Source organism: Rana temporaria, chromosome 4 (assembly GCF_905171775.1).
Source record: "Rana temporaria chromosome 4, aRanTem1.1, whole genome shotgun sequence".
Lineage (NCBI taxonomy): Eukaryota > Metazoa > Chordata > Amphibia > Anura > Ranidae > Rana > Rana temporaria.
The window spans coordinates 217,775,714-217,791,245 of record NC_053492.1 but is presented as its reverse complement, the minus strand read 5'-3'; the positions used below and the strand labels follow the sequence as shown (position 1 = coordinate 217,791,245).

At 40.1% G+C, this 15,532-nt stretch overlaps 1 protein-coding gene across 2 annotated transcripts in view; it reads left to right on the top strand.

The window, feature by feature from the left end:
• LOC120936992 (collagen alpha-1(XXI) chain-like) overlaps nt 1-15,532 on the top strand; it is a 280,507-nt gene that overhangs the window by 92,215 nt on the left and 172,760 nt on the right. For both annotated transcript variants that reach the window (XM_040349853.1, XM_040349854.1), the window contains exon 3: nt 2,365-2,916. In XM_040349853.1, coding sequence (XP_040205787.1) covers nt 2,365-2,916 — 552 coding nt within the window. The remainder of the gene's footprint in view (nt 1-2,364; nt 2,917-15,532) is intronic.

Sequence of the window (15,532 nt, the reverse complement as noted above, 5' to 3'; positions counted from 1 at the left end):
AGAAATGAGATAGGCAGTCATAAAATAAAAGCTGTGTAAATTCCAGAAAATGTACCCTAGTTTGTAGACGCTATAACTTTTGCGAAAACCAATAAATATACGCTTATTGCAATTTTTTTTACTAAAGACATGTGGCTGAATACATTTTGGCCTAAATGTTTGACTAAAATTTAGTTTATTCGATTTTTTTTACTTTTTGTTATAAGAAAAATCATTTTTTTTCAAAATTTACGGTCTTTTTGCGTTTATATCGCAAAAAATAAAAATCGCAGAAGCGATCAAATACCATCAAAATAAAGCTCTATTTGTGGGAAGAAAAGGACGCAAGTTTCGTTTCGGTACAACATTGCATGACCGCGCAATTACCAGTTAAAGCAGCGCATTGCCAAATTGTAAAAACACCTTGGGTCTTTAGACAGCGTATTGGTCCGGGGCTTAAGTGGATAATGACCCCCAGGTCCATGATTAGTATAGAAAATAAATAAAGAAAAGTGGGCGCACCAGACTTGTGCATTATCCTTTGATGAGTTTATTATAAGAATGAATTAAAAACTACTCACAAGCATGTGAAAGAAAACCGCAATGTGAAAGCCTTAAACTAACGGCAATTGGTCTGATATCGACAGTCTCCAGGTGATGAAAGGGAGCACATGAGAACCACTGGTACTGATGCGTTTTGAAGGGATACCGTCATCCTCATAGCCCTCTAAGGAGGAAGAAGATAGCCCTTTGAAATGTGTCAGCCAGCAGTGGTTCTCATGTTCTCCCCTTCATCACCTGGATACTGTCAGACCGATTGCCATCATGTTAAGGCTTTCACATTGCGGTTTTCTTTCTAATGCTTGTGAGTAGTTTTTAATTCATTCTTATAATAAACTCATCAAAGTATAATGCACAAGGCTGGTGCTCCCTATTTTCTTTATTTCTTTTCTGACTGCTAGGATATCCCTATCCTGAAGGGCAGCAAGGCCTGGGACATTATCCATCCCGAACTTTAGATCACCAGATCAACACACTTGTGTGCAAGAGTATTTGTTTTGCTGCCATGGTTAGTATACCTAACTGCAGAGTTAACCAACATATCAGCTGACGTAAGTGTTCTAACTTTTAATAAATCTCCAAACTATATGGTTTTACACTATGTGGAGGTGTTCTGTTTCTCCTTCTGTTTTTGCTGAATGAAAATTCACGTGTGAAGAAGAATTGTGGTTTATGTGTGGAGCTGGAGGTCCCTAAAAGTTGCTCCAAAGAGTGGTGGAGCTTCTGGTGGAGCTGTGGGTTCTTTATGCCGCGTACACACGCTCGGAATTTCCGATAACAAATGTTCGATGGGAGTTTGTTGTCAGAAACTTTGACTGTGTGTAAGCTCCATCGGACATTTGCTGTCGGAATTTCCGACAACAAAAATTTGAGAGCTGGATCTCAAATTTTCCAACAACAAAATCCGTTTTCGTTAAATTCCGAGCGTGTGTAGACAGTTCCGACGCACAAAATTCCATGCATGCTCTGAATCAAGTACGACACAGAAGCGCTCAGTCTGGTAAAACTAGCGTTCATAATGAAGATAGCACATTCGTCACGCTGCAAATTTGTCTCCCGGCCGACAACTCCTCCCCAGTGAGCTGTTACCTCAGCTTATATGAAAGGCCTTCCCCCTGCCAATTCCAGTTAAGGATTGGTCAGGGCTCCTTACATAAGCTGCCTGTTACTCTTGCTCCTGGCCCTGCCTATCTTCCAGAACATTCTCCCTGGAAGCAGGGGAGACGCCTCAGAACTAAAGTCCAGGTGGTCACACACACTGCTATACTAAACACTCCCTGCCCCCAGATCAAAACAAACAGGTATAGCCTGAAGCATAGACCTGCCTAAATTTACCCGTGCTGGCAGTTTACCTCACAAAAATCCTTACTCTAGCACCTACCTATAGTAGAGGGTGCTACACTTACATCCAACATAACTGGAACAAGCACTCTCCCTTGTTTAAAACATCACACATGCACCTCTCTTCCCTTGTTGAAGTAACAGTAAGCTCAGCAGCTGCTGTAAATGGCAAGAGAGAAAATACATGCCAGGGCTTGGACCAAGGTTGAGTGATCACCCCTGTTATGATGGTTGTAGCATGCTAGCAACATGGCAGGATGGAGTAATACTAACTATGCATAAGCAATTTTCTTGAAAAAGTGAATTTAGCATGTTTATATTATCTCTCCTAAACATACTACATTCATTATGGTTAATTATCACAGAGAATTGCCTGCTCATTGCCTAGCAGTATGTTGTTTATCCAAAACGTCAAGTAGTTTAGAACCGTTTGCTGTTTTTAAATATATATAAAACATAATTGTTTCTGTCCCTTTCCCTTAGGTTGCAGAACTGCTCCAAATGATCTAGTTTTTATTCTAGATGGCTCCTGGAGTGTAGGTCCTGAAAATTTTGAATTACTGAAAAAATGGGTTGTTAACATTACAAGTAATTTTGATATTGGACCTAAATTTACTCAAGTTGGAGTGGTTCAATATAGTGACTACCCAGTTCTTGAAATCCCACTTGGAAGACATGAATATATAGAAGATCTTATCAGAAGAATGCAAGATATTGATTATCTAGGTGGGAATACAAGGACTGGAAATGCAATTCAGTTTGCAATTGAAAACCTTTTTGCCAGGTCATTGAGACCATTAACCAAGATTGCCATTGTTCTAACTGATGGAAAATCTCAAGATGATGTAAAGGACATAGCAGAAGAAGCAAGGAAAAATAAAATTACTCTATTTGCCATTGGGGTGGGCTCTGAGATTGAAGAAAGTGAGCTAAGAGCTATAGCCAATAAGCCTTCCTCAACATACGTGTTCTACGTTGAAGACTATATCGGAATATCAAGAATACGAGAGATCATGAAGCAGAAGCTCTGTGAAGGTAATCTTATAATAATAAATTGTGCTTATAAAACAAAAACAAAAACAAAAAAAAACAACTAACTAACACAGTAATTGTTGCAACAACTTCATTGTTCTATTATTTAAGTCTCAGTAGTAATGTTATGCAGAAATAATAAAGTATATGTAAAGTCAACTAATTTGTTTTTCAATTTTGATTAGAGTAGGGAAGGGTAAGCACTCCTGTTCGTCTTTTATTGTTGTCTTTGTCCTAGCTGGGGAAACTCACTACTGGTGCTTCTGACCATTGTCTCTGGTATAGAAAGTGATGGGAAATCTAAAATGTTTGAAATAGACAGCGGGGGAAAATCCAAAGGGTAAACTTGTTCCTGCTGTGTCTCTGGGGCAGGAAGTGAAGTGCAATTTTCTACTCTGTTCTAAACTAAACTAAAATAAAGAAAGAAAATGTTTGGCTTTACATACTCTTTAACCACTAACGAGACCATAAACATCACAAAGGGCTTGTGTAGCATGGTACTGTATATGTCTTTTCTTTGTAAATCAGGCATTTCAACCTTTAAAGAAACAGTGAGCTGATTATAGTGGAATGCAGGACCGCTGATAGAAATCATGGGGCCCCGTACAGCCTACCTGAAGGGGCCCCCTTTAGCTCCACCCCTGGTCCAACCCCTGGCCCCTCCTTCAGCCCCACCCATGGTCCCGCCCCCTGGCCCAGCGAATTGACAGCAGGACATGTCAATGCCATAATGTACTGCAGAGACAGTGCCACCCATGCTGCCAATGCCATAATGTACTGCAGACAGTGCCACCTATGCCAATGCCGCCAATGCCATATTGTGCTGCAAACAGTACCACCCATGTTGCCAATGGCATAATGCCATTGGCAGCATGGGTGGCACTGTCTGCAGCACATTACGGCATTGGAGGCATGGGTGGCACTGTCTGTAGCACATTAAAGCATTGGAGGCATGGGTGGCACTGTCTGCAGCACATTGCAGCATTGGCAGCATGGGTGGCACTGTCTCAGCAGGCAGCACATGTGTTATGGGCCATAATGCATGTGCTACCTGCAGACAGTACCACTCATGCCGCCAATGGCGTAATGTGCTGCAGACAGTGCCACCCATGACCCAATGCCATAATGCATGTGCTACCTGCAGACAGTGCCACCCATGCTATATTGTGCTGCAGACAGTGCCATCCATGACGCTAATGCCATAACGCATGTGCTACCTGCTGACAGTGCCACCCATGCCACCAATGGCATAATGCCATTGGCAGCATGGGTAGGTACTGTCTCTGCAGGCAGCACATGCGTTATGACATTAGCATCATGGGTGGCACTGTCTGCAGCACATTACGGCATTGGCGGCATGGCATGGGTGGCACTGTCTCTGCAGGCAGCACATGTGTTATGGGCAGACAGAGCCACCCATGCCGATACCAATCATGCCATAATGTATACACGCTGCTGCTGCTGCAGTAGTAGTAGGAGATCTTGAAGCCCCCTCAAGCACACACAATTTTTAGCTGCCTGGGCCCAAGGATTTGCTTTTTCCCTGATGGCTGCTGCTGCCTTAACTTGAAGGTCAGTTAGATGGGAAGCCTCTGCCACCGCTGCTCGCCTGAGTCGCCCCACTGTTACTTCTCACGCGGAGAGACTCAGAGACAGGAAGGAATCACTCCGCACTGCCCAGAGGACGGCACTACACAGGCGACGCGCTGGCCAGGACTTGAGCGAGCAGGAGGAACGGCCGTGGAAGAGGTTTTCTTCATGCGTCCGAAATACAGAAAATAGTCCCTTCCCTGCCGCTACTTCAATTAGCGATCATAAACAAAAAACGTAAAATCTAAACGTGGCGGGTCGGGGAGGCTTTGGTGGGGGAAAGATGTTGTCGTTAACCTCCCTGGCGGTATGATTCTGTCTGGAATTACGTACCAAAAGCGGTACATTTATTTTGCAAGGAAATTGGCGTTTTATACTGTAGGCCTGTAATTTTTAGAAATAACTCACTTAAATCTGACCAAGCAAGAGTCTTGTAGGCATCCCGGGTATGATTTTTTTTTTAAAACAAAATTATAAATTATAATATAATAAATAATTATAAATAATTATAACAAATAATAATATAATTATAATAAAAATTATTCAATAATGTAATCAACTCAAAATCACTGAAATTTGCAGTTGCAGAATTGTCGCTGTCATTATTTTATTTTTTTTATGACGAATTTCCCCGCAAATCGCTATCGCACATTTCTGCAAGTGATTATAATTTATTATCGCTGTTTTCTAGCTGATCTAAAACCATTTTTGACATAAAGGGACACTTTTGGACAATCTACAGTTTTTAGGCAGAAATTACATTTTTTATTATATAAAAGTACATGTAGGACACTGGGCAGACCACTAGGGACAAGGGGTGTGTGTATTTTTTACATACAGTACTGTAATCTATAAGATTACAGTATACTGTATGTAATGTGTTTGTTTACTTTTTTGAATTTGGCGCCGTTCTCCGTCCCCGTGCGTCGTAACGTCGCAGGGAACGGAGATCGGCGTCACACGGGGACTGTGAATCGAGCGAGGAGGTCCCGCTCGCTCACACATCGGGTGGCATCGCTGGATCCAGGGACAAGGTGAGTAAACCAAGCCTGTGGATCCAGCGAAAGGTAAGCCCGTCCAGCCCGAGCGTGACTCGGGTTTGCCGATCCTAACATGTAAAACCAACCCCGAGTCACGCTCGGGTTTACCGTCAGGGGGGTTAAGGGACATGGCTAGTGGATTATTTTTTACATTTAATTAATTATCTGATCAGGTTGCCGGTGGAATGTATCTTTAAGGCGTCACATTATGTCTATTAAGAGTAACATCTACTGTACCTAATTCCAGAAAAAGACAATTGAACTTTGATGTTAACTGTTATAGTAAGAATTTTAACTTGCAACATTTTATACTGAAATAAAGGATCATTAAACATTTCCTGAAGCTTTCAGCTATAAAAGTAAGGAAGATTAACTGAAGAACAGCTGGGTCTTTATTCAATTTAAATCTTTAAACTGGTCGAAGGTTGCAAAGAAGTATAAGTGGCACAAGTGGCCCAACAAAAAAATGTGGTGGTTTAAATCTGAACTCTAGCATAGGCATTGGCTCATTAGCTGATAGCTGATTGGCTACCATTCACAGCTGCACCAAGTTTTGCCCTCTCCAGTTTAAGCAAATTAACCCATTTTGTTTCTGTGCAGGAGCTTCCTGTAATAAAGGCCAGTGAAGGGGCAGCACAGTGGTGTATTGAGTAGCACTTTCGCCTAGCAGCAAAAGGGTCGCTGGTTCGAATCCCGACCACGACACCATCTGCCTGGAGTTTGCATGTTCTCCCTGTGTCTGTGTGGGTTTCCTCTGGGTACTCCGGTTTCCTCCCACACTCCAAAGACATGCTGGCAGGTAAATTGGATCTTGTCCAAAATTGGCCCAGTATATATATGTATGACTGTGTGTCCCTAGCGTGTGTAGCGCTATACAAGTCATTCATTCATTCATTCACTGCTGCTCCCTCTACTTGTGCAGGTTGATTGGTCTTTGATCAGCCTCATTCATCTTGTTTTCTGCATGCAGCCTATAGTGTAAAGCAGTGGTTCTCAACCTCAGTCCTCAAGAACCCCCAACGGCCATGTTTTCATGTTTTCCTTTACTTTGCACAGCTGCTTTAAATCAATATCAATGACATGGTAGTGATAAGAGCTATTTTGTCTAAGGGAAGTTCCCAAAATATGGGCCGTTGTGGGTACTTGAGGACTGAGATTGACAAGCACTGGTGTAAAGAACCACTCACATCTCTTCTTTCCACACAGGTTATGTGAAGCACAGTGATGATTCACTGTTAATTTTATATGGTAATTACTGGCTTTTAGCAAAGGCATTTGGTGCAGACAAAGCAGTTTTATATCCTCTATGGCTTTTAAGAAATATGTTTAAATAAAAGTTTATTTTATTTTTTTGCCTGAAGTTCAGCCCCAACACAACATGTCTGTTGTAAATAAAAGACCTAGACCAGAAAACTGAGTTAAAAGCTGCTTATTTCAGCCCAAGAATTAACTGTGTAGTGTAGAATTTGGAATCCAATTTGTTTATACTTTCAGAATACTACATTTTAACTCAGAATTAAATAATCTAAAATCAAATAGGATGCCAAGATACAGTATGCTTCTTTGACTTTATTCGTTTATGTAACTTATTTTTTTCAGTATTTCCTTAGTTTGACAGTGCTGTCAATAGCTTGAAAAAGTTTGTTGGATAAATTGCAATAAAACAGAACATTTGTGAAAATGGTAAATGTTTAAAAATGTGTAATAGAAAAGGTCAAGGCTATAGCACTTATGTGATGTCATGGGGATTTGTCTTTAGTAATTAATATTATGGTTTCGCTGCATAACACAGACCAAATGCTGTAAGAAGAAAAAACATTTTGCAATCTAATAATGTTTTTGGAAGTCTTTTACTCTGAACTAAGTTTGCTGTGTGTGGAACTTTTTTTTTTTTTACCTTTTTGTACGCAATAATTAAATATATTGTTAAGATATAAAAAACACAGAATATACGTACCAACATTTACAAAATGATATTTAAAATGTTCTAATGATTGTTGTTCTCTAAAAAACTTTTTCTTATTTAGAGCAAATATTTTCAGAAACTGCTGCCAAATTTAAATTATTTAGCTCATTATCAACTCACTGAAGCATAACCCGTGAACAAAAAAATGTACTTTAGTCTGTGCATCTATAAAAAAATATTCCCCTATTGGGCACCACCATTTGCCTCTTACACAGTATAGACAAGCTAAAGTTGAGTTGAGTTGTCAATCACAGCTCACATGTCAAAGACACATCCACTCTCCCGATCTTGGTCTCATTTTACTTTTCTGTAAATATTAAGTCAGAAGGACTGGTCAGACCTGGAGAGAGGGGCTTACCTTTTGACTTTTGAAAAAAAGTCAAAATGTACATATCAGCAACAGCACATTTAGTTTACTCAGGCTGCCTGTTTTAAACAAAGAAGGCACTTGAAACAGCTCATGGAGTAGATTACGAGGGTGTTTACAAGCACGGGGAATCAAAAGGCTCAATTAAAATGTTTGTTACAGTATTTAAAGAGGAAAGATTTTAAAGTGGTTCTAAAGTCAAACCAATTTATGGTAATGCATTTCCTGCATTAAGGTAAAAAAATGTCCCACCACTGGTTTACCCCCCCCAAACACTGGTCTCTCATCCTGCTACTATAGGACAGACTAGGGGCATAGGCTCCTGCTGCTCGCCATTAAATCCTATCGCGAGGAAGCAGGGAACTTAGCTGAGCCACGCTACTTGTGTCTTTGGACTCAGAAGCGTGCCCACACTTGTGCCCCCATAGCACACAGCTTGCTATGGGGGCACTCAGAAAAGAGGTGGATAGGACAGCATGGGTGGAGAACTGCTGAAGATGATGTAGGGGACTGCTCTGGATACATATAGCATCTTTTTTATTGTAGGAAATTATACACTTTAACATTTTTTATAGTCATGCACAATAACATTGACCAGCTACAAGTATGAGTATTTATAAACCAAATCCTTCTTACTCACCAATATATTGATTAAAAAAAAAAACTGCAGAAAACAAAGTTATTAAACTTTTGCAAATGTACTACATCTAAAGTGCCATGCTAAACTAGTGGCTAATTAGATTAAGACGTGAAATAAAATGTGAAATGTGAAAATGAAACAAACTTAAACTGTGAACTACAGTAATACAAAAGCTAAAGTCTAAAGATAAATATAACTGTCCATTTACCCACATGTTCATGCTAGTTCATAACTTATAATGTAAAAGTATATTCATTCAATAATCCAACATGCAATTGAGAAATCCACCACCAAAAGGCAATTGAATAACTGTTCACCTTTTGATGTAGATCTTTAAATTGTAAAAAGTCATACAGTGTATGTTGCCCTTTAGGCTGGGAAAGCTGTGGGCACCTAGCTGAATATTGTCAGCTTTTCCTCCAGTGAATTGCTCCGGCAGTTATAAATATGCAGGCCATAAATAAATATAAGGATTCAATAAATAGTGCTTTGCAGATAATATGATAATTTAAATTAATAGAATGCAAGGTTAAACTTAGATGCTCAGAGCAGGTTGTCTCTCATGGCTCCGCGGAGAACCCTTTGAAGAGGTCAGTATCAAAGTAATGTGTAGGGTGGAACTTATCGCGGCACGCATTTAGAGCTAAGCAATTCCAGTATACAAGTCAATGCCCAATCTGTCTGGGTATCAGAGATGTCAACCAGACTGCACAGGGATCAGTGAGCCACGGGAGGCAACCCGCTCTAAGTATCTAGGTTTAGCCTCACATTTAACTTTGTTAATGTGCTTTTATTTGTCATGAAGTGCATTGACATTTTATACTGAGAGCACTATTTGTTGTATCCTTATATTTGTTATGGGCTGCATATTTTTGACTCTTGGAACCGTTCACTGGAGGAAAAGATGACAATAATCAGCTGGGTGTTCACGGCTATCACAGCTTAAAAGGGTAACTTACACTGTATGACCTTTTTATTATTTAAAGGTCCCTGTCATAAGGTGAGTGGTCATTCATTTGCCTTTTGGTGGAGAATTTCTCATTTGCACGTTGGGATTAATAGCCATATTATAAGTTATGGACTAACACGGACATGTGGATGGATGGACACTCATATTAATTTTGGACTTCAGCTTTTGAATTGTTGAAGTTCACAGTTTAGATTTGTTTTATTTTCAGATTTAATTTTTGATTTCACTTTACTTCACAGTCACAGTTGGCCCTTGTTTAGCACGGCACTTTAGATATAGTATAAATACAGGTATTTGACAGTCTGACTTAGTTGAACATTTCTGAGTCAGGTTTCACATGTTTCTTCAATGATAAATCCAGCTCTCAGAACCATGTATTATGGTAAATGTAACATCCACTGGTCCTAGGTGTTTTTGTTATATTCATTTTTTTACCATTCACTGATCCCATGTGATGAATCATTCATTTTTATTACATTGGCCATTGATTCCTATGGATGACCTTTTATGTTTGATCCCACATGCGGTACATATTCTCTGCCTATTTGATGCCCTGAAAATCAGGCCCTCAAAATCTGCAACTGTCAGCATTAACCCCCTGCCCCCAGTAATGCTAAATGTAATAAATAATGTGAATATTGTGAGTAAGGGCTTACAATAAAGTTTGAATGTGGAATCTAATACTGTGTTTTTCTGTGTACAATTTTTATTTGCTTTGCTATTGCCATCTTAAACATGTTAATATGAATGTGACAAAAACTGAGTTCATCCTCTATAAACAGGCCCCTAAAATGCATTTCAGAACATTTGATTTGCATTTGCTTATTTATATTGGCCATATGGAACTAACTATCATATTTTACATAAAATATCTATGATTTGTAAGAGCAGAATTCCCACATTAAATCTTAAAAGGGACATGATTGCTTAGGGACATGTTTGCTTAGTTCCAGCACAGGTTGCCAAATATTTCATTAATGCAAGAATTTCTGAGGAAATTTGACAACAATCATCCTCTTATAAACTCACTTGGCATTATTAAGAGGTAATACTTAAGTCATTTAAGAGGCTAGCTTATCTAAATATGCTGAATATACGTAGTTCTTTCTGTTTGTCCTATATTTGACGTAAATAATCTACCAGATTGTGTTAGTTTTTAATTACAGATGTACGTAAGAGCATCCATACTGGCCTATAACATATACACTACTTGCACATGCTTTTCTTCCTTTTGAAAAAACATTGAGGCCCCGTACACACGAGAGGATATCCGCTGGAAACCGTCCGCCGGACCGTTTCCAGCGGATAAATCCTCTGGCGGATTTGGATCTGATGGCTGTACACACCATCAGATCAAAATCCGCGCGGAATACATCCGCGGTGACGTGTCGCGCCGTCCCTGCGACGATGACGCGGCGACGTGCGTGACGCTGGAAGGTAAATACTTCCACGCATGCGTCGAATCATTACGACGCATGCAAAGGGGGGGGAGCGGACGGACTGATCCGGTGAGTCTGTACAGACGACCGGATCAGTCCGCTGAACTGGATCCCAGCGGATAGATTTTGTAGCATGCTACAAAATTTTTATCCGCTGGGAATTGTCCGATCGGACGTACAGACGACCAGATCTATCTGCTGAAACTGATCCGCGGATCAATCCCAGCGGATAGATCCGGTCGTCTGTACGAGGCCTAAGACCTCATCATAATTGGTGTTAGTCTGGGAAAAAGTTTTAAATCAATATACCAAAAGTGTATCTATCAAATCATATATGAAACGGGTATTATACCAATGTATTGTATGACAGCCTACCAATCATTCGATGTGGTGACTGCATTCGTTTTTTTTTATTTGTTTTTTTCCCCCTGTTTTCACCTGGTGATCTGGCCAGTCACAAGCCTTCTGTATTAGAGTGCCCCCAGTCCGGATGAAGAAGCACAGGGGACTCCTTTGTGCAGCAGCATTGTCAGCCTGTGGGGAGGGGAGTGTTATATGCACTAGCATATTTTAATAAGCTAACAAATTTAAGCCAAACTCCAGTCAATACTTTATAAGCAGTTACAACAAACCGTTTTTTTTTTTTACCTTTTGTGATAAAGGTTTTACATAAATAAAATACAGTTGAGTATTAGAAGCAGCCATGCTAGTCTTAAATGGTTTGTCTCATCTCTGTAACTGATACTTTTTGCTGGAAAACATGTTCTTTATAAAAAACTACAGACTTACTGGCTGGATCACCAGATGAAAATAGAAGAATTACTAAAAAGAAAAAATAATGCAGCCATCATATCTAAGAAGGTGTAAGCTGCAATATAATAAATGTTTGATTCTGGGTTTAATACCACTTTAACTTCCACATTCACATAACATTTAAATTATTTATAGCATATTCCTTTAAATCTGAATGATCTTGATGTTTGTAAACTTACTTTGTGAAGATCCCCACACATTTACTTCCTTGAATTTTGCAAAAGATATTCAATATGCCCTGTGAGTAGGCACTGCTGTGTCATGCATTTCACAGAGCCTGCCTTCTGAACTACTACTTCTGCTGAGAGCAGAAGTTTTAGGAGGCGGGGGCAGGATGGGAATAACTGCTTACAGGCAGCAAGGTACCATGGGATATGTAGTTGATAGAAATTGAAAGTAAACAGCAGAGGAGAAGCTGCAAAGTATGGGGAAGGGGGGATCCTGGAAGTTATAGAAAGAGATGGCCATCAGACAGGCAAACTTATATTAGATTGTCAAAAATCAGCACAATTATTCTTGGGAATGACAGAACGGCGGTCTGCCTATGTAAACAAAGCAGACCGTCGATCTGTCACAGACAAAGAGAGACAGATCTGTGATTCCTAGTAATCAGGAACACAGATCTCTGTCTAACATCCCCCACGCAGTTAAAAAACACTCCCAGGGAACACATTTAACCCTTTGATTGCCCCCGATGTTATCCCTTTCCTGCCAGTGTCATTTATACAGTGTCAGTGCATTTTTTAGCACTGATTGCTGACACTGGTCCCCAAAAAGTGTCACTTAGTGTTCAATTTGTCTGCCACAATGTCGTAGTCCTACAAACAATCGCTAATCGCCGTCCTTACTAGTAAAAAAGAAAAGTAGAGAGATGACTTGGTAAAAGGCTGCTGTGGTTGGCCCTTTACCCCGAGCCATGATGCAGACACTTCCGAATGCACACCCCAGGGGGCACGAGAAGCGGAAGCACGGGAGGTCGTCATAGGTAGCTATCATTCGACTATAGCAAGGTCAGCAGGTGGTTAATAGAAAACACGAGGAACGTTTTGAAGAATGTTCAATAAAATAAAAAGACGAATGTAGCGCCTGGCTACTTTCATAGCCGTTGCTGTTGTAAATTTAGAGGGGTCAGAGAGTTATTTGCCTCTGACCATGTTTATTTGGGCTACATTTAAGGCCTCTGTTCCAGCTCTGGCTGTACTGTGTGCCCATGCTTGCTGTCTGGGGACATTCAGGCACCCCCAGACGGTAGGTGGCAGCAGTAGAGTCTGGGTCGTGTGGATACTTCTCCTCGGCAGCCAATCAGGAGGGTTGATCACCTCACTGTGCATGCTGGGGAGGGGTATTTAGGGGGCAGACGCTATTGGTTGGGCGTTGTCGCCTTGCCGCCATCCACCTGGGCAGTCGTTCTCCTGGCCGGGGTGTGTGTGTGTTGCAGTGTTCCTGGTTCTGGGACCATGTTGGCACAGGAGGAACTACCCCTGCAGCACAACCTAGTGGTTAAACCCTTCACCACCAGTGCCATTTTTATTTATTTATTTATTTATTTATTAAAATTCTTAAAAGTACAAAATGGTACAAAACGCAGTCAGTTACCAGTAGGCCTCGATGCGCCGAGAACAACAATACAGCAACAACCAAAAAAATACACAGGCAGCGGAACAGATCAAAATTAAAAATGGTTAGCAGATCAAAGAACTATAAAAACCTATGTAATTCCATAGGCTTGACTGAAAAGCTCAGTTTTTAGAAGCCTCCTGAACTTAAAAAGATCATTCTCAAGCCTTAATTTTAGAGGCAGGGAGTTCCAAAACTGTGCTCCCTGGACCACACTCGTCCTCAGTGCATTTTTATAGCACTGATGTGTGACTGAAATGTGTCAAAAGTGTCCGATGTGTCCGCCATAAAGTCGCAGTCACAATAAAAATTGCTGATCGCTGCCATTACTAGTAAAACATTTTTTTATAACAAATGCCATAAAACTACCCCCTAATTTGTAGCTGCTATAACTTTTGCACAAACCGATCAATAAACGCTTATTACAATTTTTTTACCAAAAATTTGTAGAAGAATACGTATGGGCCTAAACTGAGGAAAAAAACTTTTTTTTATCTATTTTTTGGGCATATTTATTATAGCAAAAACTAAAAAATATTGAATTGTTTTCAAAATTGACACTCTATTTTTGTTTATAGTGCAAAAAATAAAAACCGCAGAGGTGATCAAATTACACCAAAAGAAAGCTCTATTTGTGGGGAAAAAGGGATGTAAATTTTGTTTGGGAGCCACGTCGCACGCCCGCGCAATTGTCACTTAAAGCGACACAGTGCCGAATCGCAAAAAATGGCCTGGTCTTTGACCAGCAAAATGGTCAGGGGCCTCCTACTGTTCGTGAAATTTGACTGACCACACCCACCATTTGATGTGATTTGGAGGGTGTGTGTTGTTGGAGGGGTTTTAAGGGATCATGGTTGAGTTCCAGCACCTATTGTTTGAGAAAAAAAAAAGCCCTGCTTGGATATAAGGACAAAAGAATGGAAAGACAGCCTGTTTGTAAAAATGAGAATGCTTAGAAAAGAATGAAGTTGGTAGTTTTTCTTTCATCAATAAACAACTTACAATGTTCATAAAAATAAATAAAACTAAAATTAATATTTGGTGTGTTGATCCTCTAAACCAAGTAGATTCTCCTTGCACCCAGTTTTTAAGAATCTTGGCAGGCAGGTTTTTCCAAACATTTAGGATAACTAACCACAGATCTTCTCAATTGTTTCTGTCTCTTTATGAAATCCAAGCTGACTCAAAGATGTTGAAATCAGGGCTATGCAGAGGCCATACCATCTCATTTATTTAGCTGAATATAGTTCTTTATTACTTTGGCTATATTTTAGAGGGCATTGTCCTACTGAAAAATTAATTTTTTGACTGATCAAATGCCTTCCTATTGGTATTTCAAGATTAGTAAGCGCCAACCTGCATTTTTCAGCATTAGGGAGACCATTTATTTCCGACCCAATCATCAACTCCATGTGCAAAAATTCAGCCCCAAATCTGTAAGGAACCTCCACCATGCTTCATCGTTGCATGCATATATTCGTGCCTGTACTATTTTTAAGGCCTTCATGTAAAAAAAATTGCCATGTTTTACAGTGCACCTGTTGCACTTTTTCTGCACACCATTTTTTGTGTTTTAGTGCATACCTGCTTGGCTTGGCTTGGCATGGTTTCCATGCTGTGTATATGAATGACCTGGAAGTAAATTTCTCCATGAAGAGCACTGCTGATCAGACATATCCCAGTAGAAAGGTGTACCAGGATCACACTGGTTTCTCTTAAATCTAAGCCATTGCAGCTGGATATCTTCTGATTGTAAAAGGAAGTCAGCATGGTGTGTCTTTCATCTGCTGCAATAAATTTCTTTGGCCATCCACTGCATTTTAGTCCTCAAAGCTTGTTTTTCTCTGTTTCCGAAAAGGAGTTTGAACAGTACGTTTTGAAACAGATATCTTTTTCTAAATGTCTGCCTGTGGGGGACCTTGTTAATGCAGTAAGGCCACTATGTATCTTGATGCTGTGCTCAGTCCTGTCAGCGTGTAAGATTTCTTTTTACATTAAAATGTCTTGAGCAACCTCAGCTTGTTAATAGAATATGGATTTTCCTCAACCAGTTTCATTCCTCCCAGTTTATTTATTCCACTGATGGAGAAATGACCAGTCTATTATTTTATTGGTAAGTTTATTTTAACAGTGAGAGACAGAAAATCGACAAAAATATTCAGAAAAACACATTTCAA